Source organism: Anabrus simplex, chromosome 2, assembly GCF_040414725.1.
Source record: "Anabrus simplex isolate iqAnaSimp1 chromosome 2, ASM4041472v1, whole genome shotgun sequence".
NCBI classification, from domain to species: domain Eukaryota; kingdom Metazoa; phylum Arthropoda; class Insecta; order Orthoptera; family Tettigoniidae; genus Anabrus; species Anabrus simplex.
The window spans coordinates 1,107,064,611-1,107,077,217 of NC_090266.1; the positions used below are offsets into that span (position 1 = coordinate 1,107,064,611).

General features: G+C 36.9%; 1 protein-coding gene across 3 annotated transcripts in view; it reads left to right on the top strand.

Annotated features, from left to right (window-relative positions):
* Nucleotides 1-12,607, top strand: part of LOC136863312 (G-protein coupled receptor 143) — a 221,260-nt gene that overhangs the window by 172,930 nt on the left and 35,723 nt on the right. For all 3 annotated transcript variants that reach the window (XM_067139700.2, XM_067139697.2, XM_067139699.2), the window contains exon 5: nt 8,395-8,722. In XM_067139700.2, the coding sequence (XP_066995801.2) occupies nt 8,395-8,722 (328 nt within the window). The remainder of the gene's footprint in view (nt 1-8,394; nt 8,723-12,607) is intronic.

Here is a 12,607-nt window from a genome sequence, read left to right on the forward strand (position 1 = left end):
CAGTCTGATTTTCGACGTAACCACAGCACTAATACTGCACTACTTAAGGTTACAGATGACATTTGCAATGAGATGGAGAAAAGACAAGTTACCATCCTAGCTCTTTACTTCTCTAAAGCTTTTGACTCAGTTGACATAGACATACTACTTTCCAAACTATTTAAACTCCAGTTCTCGACAAACAGTCTTCAGTGGATGAATTCATACCTCCGCGGTCATCTGCAGTGTGTAAGAAATTAATAACAATAATGAATATTCATCCTGATGATCTGTAGAGATTGGTGTTCCACAGGGGTCTGTCCTAGGACCACTTCTATTTTCTGTCTACATCAATGATTTTGCGTCGTCGGTAAACAGCTGCAGACACCACATGTACGCTGATGATATACAATTATACTTGCACTGTGAATCAGAAAGACTAACAGATGAAATTAAATATTTCAATAGAGACTTAAAAGAAATCTGTAACTGGACTGACACTCATGGACTTAGATTAAATAACGTAAAATCTCAAGCTATAATAATTTCTCATCCTCGACTTTGTTCAAAAACCATAACCAACTTCACTTTACCAAAACTCCACCTACAAAATTCACCCAATGATTTCAGTGAATCTGTCAAAGGTCTCTGTGTTATGATTAGACCTGGGATTTTAGGCTCATAAAAAAAAATCAGTTTTAGGCACCTAAAATAGGCTTTTAAAACAAGTAAAATGGCATTTAAAAGAGAAAATAGTCACTTAAAATATGATTCAAAAATGTGTGGATGGGCAGGAAATAGACTTTAAAATATTACAATATACACTTAAACTGTAACATGATACTTTCTTTACTTTAACAAATATGGTATCCCTATTCTTAACCAAAATAACTGTAAAATTAAGACAGAATAAAAAAGACATTTATCAAAAACAGTATAAAAAGTCATGTGTCAAAAAAGTTATGGATTATATATCATTATCAGTACCGATCTAAAACCTTAATACTAAAATCACTGTACACAATTGCAGCACTGTAGGCATCCAATAACGGTATAAACGCGAATGGAGTATGTGTTTATTATTTGTGAGGAACATTCCTACAGTACTTTCATTCATAGTTTGCTTTACAGTACATAACAGTAATCTTCTTCAAATTTTCCACAGTCAGGCTGTCTTTTGTCTGTTAAAATCATTTTGAAAGCAGAAAAAGAGCGCTCCACACTCACAGATGTTAGAGGGGCATAGGAAAATTTACCCACATTTTTCAATTCAATTTCACTTGGTAAGTCTACCTTTTCCCCATCCATTACCTGATGTACCCTTTTCAGCACTGAATAACCTGGGTTCTTCTGCAGTACACTAGACCACTTGTCTCTTATTTTATCCCCTACCTTGCCCCTTGCACTTTGTATGTTATTCTCAGCTTCCTCAATTACAGGAAATTGCTGTTTGAGACTGTTTCCTTTTTCCTCGATTTTTGTAATGGTGACTGGAGGAAATGAAAAATTTGCCTCAATATAGGCAGTGTCTCTCTGAACACTGGAATAATCATTTAAGAGCTCTTTGACAGACGACAAACGTGCAGAGTTGTCCGTTAAAGGCAAATTGTCTATCACAGTCATTGATTTCCTCAAGATGTTCTGCATAATACAGGGCAGCTTCCATCCAGGAACCCCAACGGGTGATGATTGGCTGTGGTGGAAGGGGAATAGAAGAGAGTTTCTCTCGAAAGATGGCTATTCTTGATAGATCCTTACAGAACACTTTCTTTATTGTTGAAATGAGAGTAGTTACTGCAGGAAACTCGGCCCTAACTGTTTCTGTGACTCTATGCAAGGCATGGGTCATGCAAGTAACATGAATTAAAGAAGGATAGAAAGTTTTGAGGAGAGGTGCAGTGGCAATCATGTAGGAAGCAGCATTGGAGACAAGGAGAAGGACTTTCGAATCATTAACACTCCCAAATACAACAATTGCAACCCCTTGTTGATGAAGTATGTAATACTTTGACTATTGACTTTCTCAAGCTGTTTAGAGCAAAGAAAGTGAGCGGTGGATGCCTGATTGGGTTCCAGTTTTCCTACTATAAGGTTAGCAATGTACCTGCCCACAGAGTTGGTGGTTTCGTCCACACACAACCATATGCGATACTCCCCAATATCCTCCCTGACTGACAAACTGACCTCATTGTAACAAATATCTAAGTAGTATTTCTTTAATGTAGATGCTGCTTGGTGTATTTCTGTAAAAAATCTCTGAAAACTGGATTATGCACAGCATTCCAGGGGATATTTGCTGCAACTAGGGCTCTACACATATCAGCATAGAAACCATTATGGGTTGTAGAAGATATAGTTTGTGTGAGCAGAGTCTGTCTAATGTTACTTTTCATGGCTGCTTTTGCTTTGTGACTGACAGTATCTGCATGCTGCTTACGGTGGCATTTTTTCTCACGTGAAATCTAGAACACAATAAAGTTATGCCAATTAGAGATCAAGATGAGGAATAGAAAAGGTGAGCTATTGAAAAAAATTTGTAATTTTGAACTATTTAAATTAAGCCATTATTACTCTAAAGTTAATTAAGAACACTACAGTCCCCGAAGGGCATTGGCTTTCGATAACGGTTGCTGCCCAGCTCATGGCCTGCAGATATTGGGTGGCGTGTGGTCAGCATGATACATCCCTCAGCCGTATTGCCTTGCCTCCGTGACCCCTGCCCACTGTAGCTTCTCAAATGTCCTCACGATGCTGGGTCAACACTGTTCCAGACCTCATATATTTCTAAATTACTGCCGGTACTGGAAATCGAACCCAGGTCGCCTGGACTAGGTCTCTACAATCAAATAGAGGAGCCAATATCAAAACCTTAGTTTTAGATTAATATGAAATTGAAGATATATGCACATACCTGTTTATTGCAGTACTGGCAGAAAATAATCTTGCCATCAAAAGTCTAACTAGAAATTGTACAAGCCATTGTAATCTTAGATGATTTCGTTTTAGGCATGATGAACTATATTCACTTAAACATATGTTCTTTCACCTGCGACTTGACACAGTATGTCCCTTCTTACTACCTGCTCCTTGTTCTTCCTAGATAATCCTCCCCCTCCACCCTTCACTCAGCATTCCTTTGGTGACAGTTGTCTGGGAATAGCACATTTCTGTGAAAAACCCACCCTCTGCTGTTCTGCTCGTTCCAGGGATATCCATTGTGTAATTGTAAAAATTACAGGAGTTGAATTTTATTTTAAATGTAGAAAATAGGCATTTTAGGCACTGAAATAGTATAATAGGCTCTCAAGGTCCAAATAGGCATTTTAAGGCACTATAAAACTCTATTAATATAAGGGATTTATCATGAAACGTCAACATATTTTTAGAAAATCATGTTATTTCGTAAGGAACAAAATATGCATTTGCCTTAAAATCCCAGGTCTAGTTATGATAGACAAACATCTTTCCTGGAAGCAGCAGGTTACCAGCTTCTCCAGGAAAGTATTTGCGACACTTAACTCACTTAGAAGATTCCGCAACATATTTTCTCGAGTATTAAAAGAATGCCTCATTTGCACTCTGGTATTACCTCATTTCGACTACTGTGACGCCGTGTACAATGACCTGACTGCTACTCTTAACAACAAACTACCACGTGTGCAAAACACGTATATATGTGACCTACATTTCTATGACCATGTCACACCGGCCTACGATGAACTTGGTTAGCTAAAATTCGAGCAGCGCTGTAATCTTCATGCTTTATGCCTTCTTCATCGAATACTCTCTTCATGCTCACCTCCTTACTTGTACAGTCTATTTCTCATCCAATCGCAGATTCGGAACACATTCAAAATCTGATACACTCTTATCTATTCCACCTCACCACACCACACGATACACAAACTCATTTGTTATTTCTTTGGCACGATAATGGAATACACTATCCGTCTCTGTCAGAGGAGCCTCACCTGCTTGTTTTAGGCAACTTTGTCACTGATACCTGATGTTAACCTTTCTCAAACTAAAGACTTCATATAATCATACTGTTATTCTTAAGGTTAATAGAAATTAGTTAATCATGTCATAATTGTGTTAGTAATTATCTTCATTATCATCATTTTCCTTTTTTCCCTCTTTTTAAATGATTGCTCTTTATCAGAATATTGTATCGTTTAGTAGTTGCAAGATGTTTCAATTGTAAGTCTATTTACTTTAATTTTGCACATGTAAATACTGTATTTTCTGGTTAGATGGAAGAGAGGGCCTAATAGCCTTTATCTTGCCAAACAAAATAAATCCATTGTATTATATTGTATTCTTATCACTACAGACTGACTTTCGTACAGATTGTAGATCATTCTTCTTTTGCGATATCTGATCCCAATCACCTTCAGAATCTCAAATCAACATTGTCAAATGCCTCTTCTAGATCTACGGATGCCCTGTATGTAGGCTTTCTTTCTTAATTTGATCCCCTAAGATCAGATGTAAAGTCAGGATTGCTTCCCGTGTTCCTACATTTCCCCTGCAGCCAAACTAATCTTCTCCCAACTCAGCTCCAACTTGTTTTGCCATTCGTCTGTAAATAATGTGTTAATATTTTGCAAGTATGAGATGTACTAAACTAATGGTGCAGTAGTTTTCACACTTGTCAGCACCTGATTTCCTGGGAATAGGTATGACAACATCCTGTCTAAAATAGGATGGCACTTCTACTGTATCATACATCGTATGCACTAAATGGAATAACCTCCCCATGCTGGTTTCTCCTAAGGCAGTCAGTACTTCTGAGGGTATGTCATCAGTTCCAGGTGCCTTGTTCCTATTTAGGTCTCTCGAGGCTCTGTCGAATTCTGACCTCAAATTTGTGTCTCCCATTTCATCAGCAACAGAAATTTCTTATTCTAGAACTGTATCATCTACTTCTTTCCCTTGATACAATTGTATAATATGTTCCTGCCGTCTTTCTGCCTTGTCTTCTTTCCCTAGAAGTGGTTTTCCATCTGAGCTCTTAATGTTCATACACCTAGTTTGCCTTTCTCCAAACGTTTCCTTGATTTTCCTGTATACATCGTCTATCTTTCCTAGGACCATACAACCTTTAGCATCCTTGCACTTCTCTTTCAGCCATTCTTGCTTAGCTGACTTGCACTTTCTGTGTACTTCATTCTGTAATCGCTTGTATTCCTTTCTGCCCTCCACATTTTTTGCATTCTTGTACTTCGCCGTTCATCAATCAGATCTAATATCTCCTGAGTTATCTGTTGATTCTTACTTGACCTTACCTTTCTTCCTAACTTTTTTTAAGCAGCCCTACTGATCTAGTTCATTATGACTGTCCACTCTTCATCTGTTGTGTTTCATTTAGTCTTTGTGCAACATGTTCCTTGAAACAATCCCTCAAGCTCTTTTCTCCTTGCATTCCATCCTTTCTTCATTTTCTTCAACTTCAGATGACATTTCATGACCACTACGTTGTCAGAGTCCACGTCTCCTCCTGGGAATGTCTTGCAATTCAACATCTGGTTTCTGAATCTCTGCCTAATCATAATGAAGTCTCAACATATCAAAGTTCTCATGATATTTGCAGCAGCACACTGAATGATCTCTTTCTGATATAGGTAAAACATGAGGTGGCCGAAGGGAGGTATATTTAGTCTTTCCTGCTTTGTAACAGGATGTTTCAATATAACATCTCAAAACCTTCCATTACTGTCAATAAGATCTTTTTTATTATCTTACTTTTCCTTTGTTTCTATCATTGCCTAGAACAATTGCATAATGTTTACATCGTGGTAAGGTGTCACTGTCATAGAATTGTTTAATAAGTTCTTCAGCCTTTCTTTTCTCAAACTAGATTCAGAAAGCAAAAGAAGATTCAAACTATTAGCCAGTTTTTTAAAGACAGCTTGTTTTCTTTCATGGGCTGTGGGGAACAAATTTCTTCACTTTGTTTACTGCCTTACTGAAGGACTGTTCTTTTCTTTAAGGAGTCTGCATCATATCTTCTGCTGAAGATTCATTCATTGCCAATTTTCTTGTATATTGTAACTTTCTCATTCTAAGTTTTCTGTTTCTTTCACCTTTCTTGCTGCTGTCCATTTCCCCCTACACATCTTTTGTTGTTATTCATTCATTCATTCATTCATTCATTTATTTATTTATTTATTTATTTATTTATTTATTTATTTATTTATTTATTTATTTATTTATTTATTTAATTATTTATTTATTTATTTATTTATTTATTTATTTATTTATTTATTTATTTATTTATTTATTTATTTATTTATTTATTTATTTATTTATTTATTTATTTATTTATTTATTTATTTAAAGCAGCAAGATGCCAAATTACAGAGTTTGGAGTGAAAAACATATTTACGATGGAGTAGCACAATACAAACTTTTTAAAAAAAGCAATGAAGAAAACGTATCTAATGATGAAGGTAGTGGAATAATATTAAAAACTAACAAGATAACTGTAGGGACACAACAGTTAACAATAAAACATAGAAGCAAACCAAAAGAATGAGGAAAATTACAGATCGAAAGTAGAACTAAGAGAACTCATAGCTAGGCACAGTAAGATAAATATACTGTACTGTAGATATGACTCTTAAGTAATGGTACAGTACAATGAAAAATAAATAATGATTACGTTATGTACAATAGAGGGGACAGCAATGAGAATAGAAAAAAGGAGTATGAAGGAAAGAGGTTAGGTTAAGTTAAGCAAGATGTGATTAAAGGAGGTACACGAAGAAAAAATACGTCCAAGTTCCTGTCAGAAGTTAAACAATTAAGGAGGGTTCTAATGCAGATAAATGAAGTTCTTTGAACAAGAGAGAGGTGGGAATATGGAATTTAAAGCTTGGATTTATCCTGGTTTTTCGAGTTGGAACGTGTAGGGAAAAGGAGGATACAGGTTCAAGCAAACAAAATAAACCGTTAACAACGTTATATAGGAATCTGAGGTTGGCTACTTTCCTGCGAGTAGGTAACAGGTGAAGGTTTAACTTATCCAGCATCCGATTGCTGCTCAAGTTTTGACAGTCAGACTCTGGCTCTAACAGTGGCGCAGAAGAATGACTACACGCAGTCAGTGTGATTCAGATTAGTGGGTGGAGAGATAGACCAATTGGGAGGCGCACATTCAATAATTGGTGGGATGCAAGATACGTAGTAGGCTCTGAGGGCGAGGATATCAGTGATGTCAGAAAATCTATGCAACAAACTGAGAAGTGACATTGCTCGTGAGGTTATCTTTTGTATATCGGGGACAAATAACAATTTACTGTCAAACAACACTCCTAAGTTGTTTTGTTCCATTTGAGTTGGGAACGGGCTTCCAAGAAGAGAGTATTTACTAAGAATAGGGGATTTACTAAGCATGATCGAGATAGAGGAAGACTTGGCAGGATTAGGCTTAAGCTGCCATGTACAGCACCATTCAGAGTGAGAATTAAGCCCACTCCATAAGGAGTTTACGTCTGATAAAGACTCGATATGTTTGAATATTTTACAGTCATCTGCAAATAGTAGAATTTCACAAGAAAAGGAGGAAAAGGAAGATATAGTATTAATGAGATCATCAATAAATAGGACAAAATGAAGGGGACCAAGGACACTGCCCTGTGGGATTCCTTAACAGCTTCCTCTTCTTTTTTTTTCAGCACTCATTTTTCTCTGTACTTCCTTGTTCTTTCTTTATTGGTTTTACCCTTGTTTAATTCTGAAAAGTAATATAAAAATACTGTATAAAGCATCACTGACATAACAAAGTATAAATGTTACATCAGTGATGATTTATAGGTAATGTCGGTGACATAAAAAAGTATTTAAAAATCAAGCATTTCTGATGTTAGTGTCACAGTTTATAACTGAAGTAAAATGCTTCATGCTTACAGAGTATCAAAGGTATTGTACCATACAATGCTTATAATCAAAATTTTACTAGTTTTTTGTCAGTGATGTAATATTGTGCATTGAATATTTTATTCCTTCATAATCTGCATTATCATATTCAGATTGATAAAGTGTGTTGTGTATATACCTTAAGAAGTTAATTATACTAATAATAGCTCTGAAGAAGTACTACTGCTGGCACAGAGCCTTCATTCTCAAAATGGCTGATAATAAGCAGTGTTGCCAAATATGATACTCAAAATACTTAATTTTATTAAATAAAAGATTAAATAATTTGATGGCGTAAAAGTAGTCGGTGTAATGTCAAAATAATTTTTGTGATTAATGTCCTGTTTTCTGTGGAATTGACTGCAATGGATGTCAGCTGACAAGAATTTGGTTTTGTTTGTTTGTTTGAAATTCAGATGTTTTTATTTTAAGGTTGTACTCCTGTGTGATGCTATAATGAGATTTAAGTGATATTGTTCTTTTTATTTTTTATAGTTGCCACAGCATGGGATCTCTGTCAAGTGCCATGGTTCGCATCTTGCCAAATTATTGTGCTACGTACTTGCCGATGGCCGTGGTGATGGTAGCTAATCCATCACTTTACCTGTTTTCTACTCGAGATGTGGAGAAGGTCATCTCTCGAAGTCTAAGCCAGTACACTCGTAAGGAACGAGACATTGTCGACGCTATAAAATTGAAGTTCTCTCTCATCAATGTGGCGTTCTACATTTGTTGGCTGCCGAATATCATCAATGGTATACTGTTGTGGGTTTTATGGTTCAACCTTCCAGAGAAAGTCATTGTCACTTTGTGGTACATTATGGTAAGTATTATTAATAGGCCTTAAATATTTATAACCAAAAAAGAGTGAAAAGACTGGATGAACCTACATTTTCTGACTTGTTTGAAACATCTTATCCTTTGTAAGCTGAAAACTTGTTCAAATGTCATTCATTGTTTAAAATGAAATTTTACTCAAAAGATCAAACACAACCTTCCTTTTAAATTATTCAACCTCTATCGGCATTTTCAATGGTGAAATTAGCAGTGTTTCACTCACCAGTTGGATTGGCACGACACAACTGTACTTCAGCTTTGGCTACCCTAGTGTGCTGTCACTGCATTTGCTTCAAAAAGGAGGCTTGCAAATTTGTCATTTAAAAATACTTGATCTAGAGATAAACCTTAACCCATTCAACGCCAAACCTGTATGTATACGTTTTGGTGCAGTGTACACTTCACCGATCTCATATATGAACGGGATATAGTGTCATACTTTGAAGGTTGAGTCAAATGTTCCACCTTTACAATACCAAGATTTTTTTTTTGCTAGTTTCTTTACGTCGCACCGACACAGATAGGTCTTATGGCGACGATGGGACAGGAAAGGGCTAGGAGTGGGAAGGAAGCGGCCGTGGCCTTAATTAAGGTATAGCCCCAGCATTTGCCTGGTGTGAAAATGGGAAACCACGGAAAACCATTTTCAGGGCTGCCGACAGTGGGGTTCGAACCTACTATCTCCCAAATACTGGATACTGGCCGCATTTAAGCGACTGCAGCTATCGAGCTCGGTAATACCAAGATTATTTATTATCTTATTTACATATAATTTTTTAAAAATATAACGGGACATGTTTCGTCTAACTTGTAGACATCATCAGCCACAAAAGTCTTTAAGAGAAAGCAACAAGGACAAGGACAAAGCAACACATTAAAATAATTCGGATAGCCGAAAACGTCAATTAAAATGGTAAAAAGTGTTCAGGATTGATCAGAGCACAACACATAAAAATATATTGTTGACATTAACATTAAAATTGTCCACATGGGATGATTCAGTAAAACTTGGCTTTAAAATTCCTCTTTTTGAAGGTGCTGTGTAGACATACAATATTCTGTTGTGTTGGTGAAAGTTTGATGACGAGGTGCACAATGTTAAATCCAGTAGAATACAAACGATGTGTAAGGAATCCAGTGAGCGGAGGGTCGTCTTAATGGCATGATGTTGATATTTCTTGCTGAGAAGTTAGGTGGAATATTTGAACATAATCCGCAATCCACACACGTTACTATGTTCAAATATTCCACCTAACTTCTCAGCAAGAAATGTCAACATCATGCCATTAAGACGACCTTAACATCCGCTCACTGGATTCCTTACACATCGTTTGTATTCTACTGGATTTAACATTGTGCACCTCATCATCAAACTTTCACCGACACAACAGAATATTGTATGTCTACACAGCACCTTCAAAAAGAATTTTAACGCCAAGTTTTACTGAATCATCCCATGTGGACAATTTTAATTTTAATGTCAACAATATATTTTTAAGTGTTGTGCTCTGATCAATCCTGAACACTCTTCACCATTTTAATTGACGTTTTCGGCTACCCGAATTATTTTAATGTGTTGCTTTGTCCTTGTCCTTGTTGCTTTCTCGTAAAGACTTTTGCGGCTGATGATGTCTACAAGTTACATGAAACATGTCCCGTTATATTTTTTTAAAATGATATGTAAATAAGATAATAAAGAATCTTGGTATTGTAAAGGTGGAACATTAGACTCAACCTTCAAAGTATACTTACGACAATACAGGCTTTATAATGAAGTTCATTTTATGTAATATAGTGTCATGCTTTGAAATACCATGGAAATGCTCAAAGAAATTAAGTATGGCAGATATACCACTCCATTTTGCTTGTTTTGAAAGCGATTTGATGTTATTTCAGTTTCGTTGGAGTGGAACGTGTAGCCATCATGGCGTATTGAAGTATACATTCAGCTCTTATTGAAAAAGAAATTGAATGTTTCCTCCTAAATATTGATTCTGGAGAGCTACATTTAGATAATATATAGGGGGCGATAGTGAACTACAAGAAAGTGCGAGACAAAGTAGTAATGATGAATCTCGTGTGGAATTGTCACCCCCTCCTCAGGTAAATTCTTTTTCCCCCCAAATATTAATGATTTTGATAATACCAGTTCTTGGATCAACAATTTTATATCACGTTTCAGTAACAATATCACTGAGCACAGTAGCCGTGCATGTTAACATGCTACGGCTATGGAGCCAAGCTCTGCATTCGGAAGGCGAGTGGGTTTGAACCCCACCGTTTGCTGTTCTGAGGTTTTTTGTTTGTTTGTTTGTTTGTTTGTTTGTTTGTTTCCCTTTTGCGCTTCCAAGCAAAAGCCGCGACAGTTAATTTTCATAAGCCACAGCCAATTCCTTCCACTTCCTTACCCAGTTTCATTCACCATCATTCATTTCATATTCATTATCTTCTCAACTGAGGTTGGTATCAGGAAGGGCATCCGGCCGTAAAAACAAGCTGTAAAATATAATCTCACTTCACCCCCGACCCCGTATTGGGCTGCGGAGCTAGGGGGACAATATGCATTTCATTAATAGTATCAGTAAAAAATTATCTGTAAAAGTGCTTCTTCCTTTAAAATAATCTGGCCCAGAGGTTAAACAGTTGATTTTAGACTGCACTAGGCTAATCCCTATCCATGTGGGAAGCTTGCACTTACACTTCATCTGCTCTTTTCCACTCCTACAGAAATCTGCTTTCTGTTATTTATGTGAGCTGATGATCATATTAAGTGAGATTTTTTTTAACTCTCTCTCTCTTCCCCCCCCCCTCTCTCTCTCTCTCTCTCTCTCTCTCAGTGGTGTAGTGGAAGTAACAGGCAAGTACACAATTTGAAACTTGGACTTAAACTTCATTTAAACATTCAACAAAATGCTTCAAAAATGAATAAAATGGGTATATGGCAAGCATCTCTGAGAAGTGAGGGGAGGAATGATAAACATGTCTTCTCTCTAATATGAAGTCAGAGGTTTAATTAGCGATTTGAGAGAGGCAGGTCTGCTGGAGTTCGATAATTGTCTTGTATTTTATTAAATAATGGTGTATCAAGCTCGATAGCTGCAGTCGCTTAAGTGCGGCCAGTGTCCAGTGTTCGGGACATAGTAGGTTCGAACCCCACTGTCGGCAGCCCTGAAAATGGTTTTCCATGGTTTCCCATTTTCACACCAGGCAGATGCTGGGGCTGTACCTTAATTAAGGCCACGGCTGCTTCCTTCCCACTCCTAGCCCTTTCCTGTCCCATCATCGCCATAAGACCTATCTGTCGGTGCGACGTAAAGCAACTAGCAAAAAAAAAATGGTGTTGCTGTGAATACTGGTACCGTCAATAAGAATAGCTACCCAGAAAAGGATGAAAAGTTTGTGTTTCATAGGAAGTGATAGTTCAGCATTTACAAAACTAAACTTCCTACATGCACCCTATCATATTGTTAGCCTGTAAAGAAAAATAACAATAAACATGTTGTTGAAGCTCTGTAAACCTCACTTTGGTGGACACTGTTAAATTGGAAACAGACATTAGGACTAAGTGAGACAAGGAGGAAGGACAGCAGTGGAGAAGTAGAATTGTTATACTTACCATTCAATTCAAAAAACTGGAAATACACAAGCGACTCCTGGAAGCAGTGGAGAAAAATGTACATACTAAAGAAATAATGAGAAAGGGAGGCATGAATGATCAAATGGGAATGCATAAGAAGGAAAAAAGATCTTGACACCCTGTGGATTTGGGTTGAAGGATGAAAGAGAGGATTTGTGGTGGTTGGGTTTTGCCAAAGGAACCAACTGATTATGGGGAATACATGGTGTGGATAAAGAGATAGTGGCATAATTT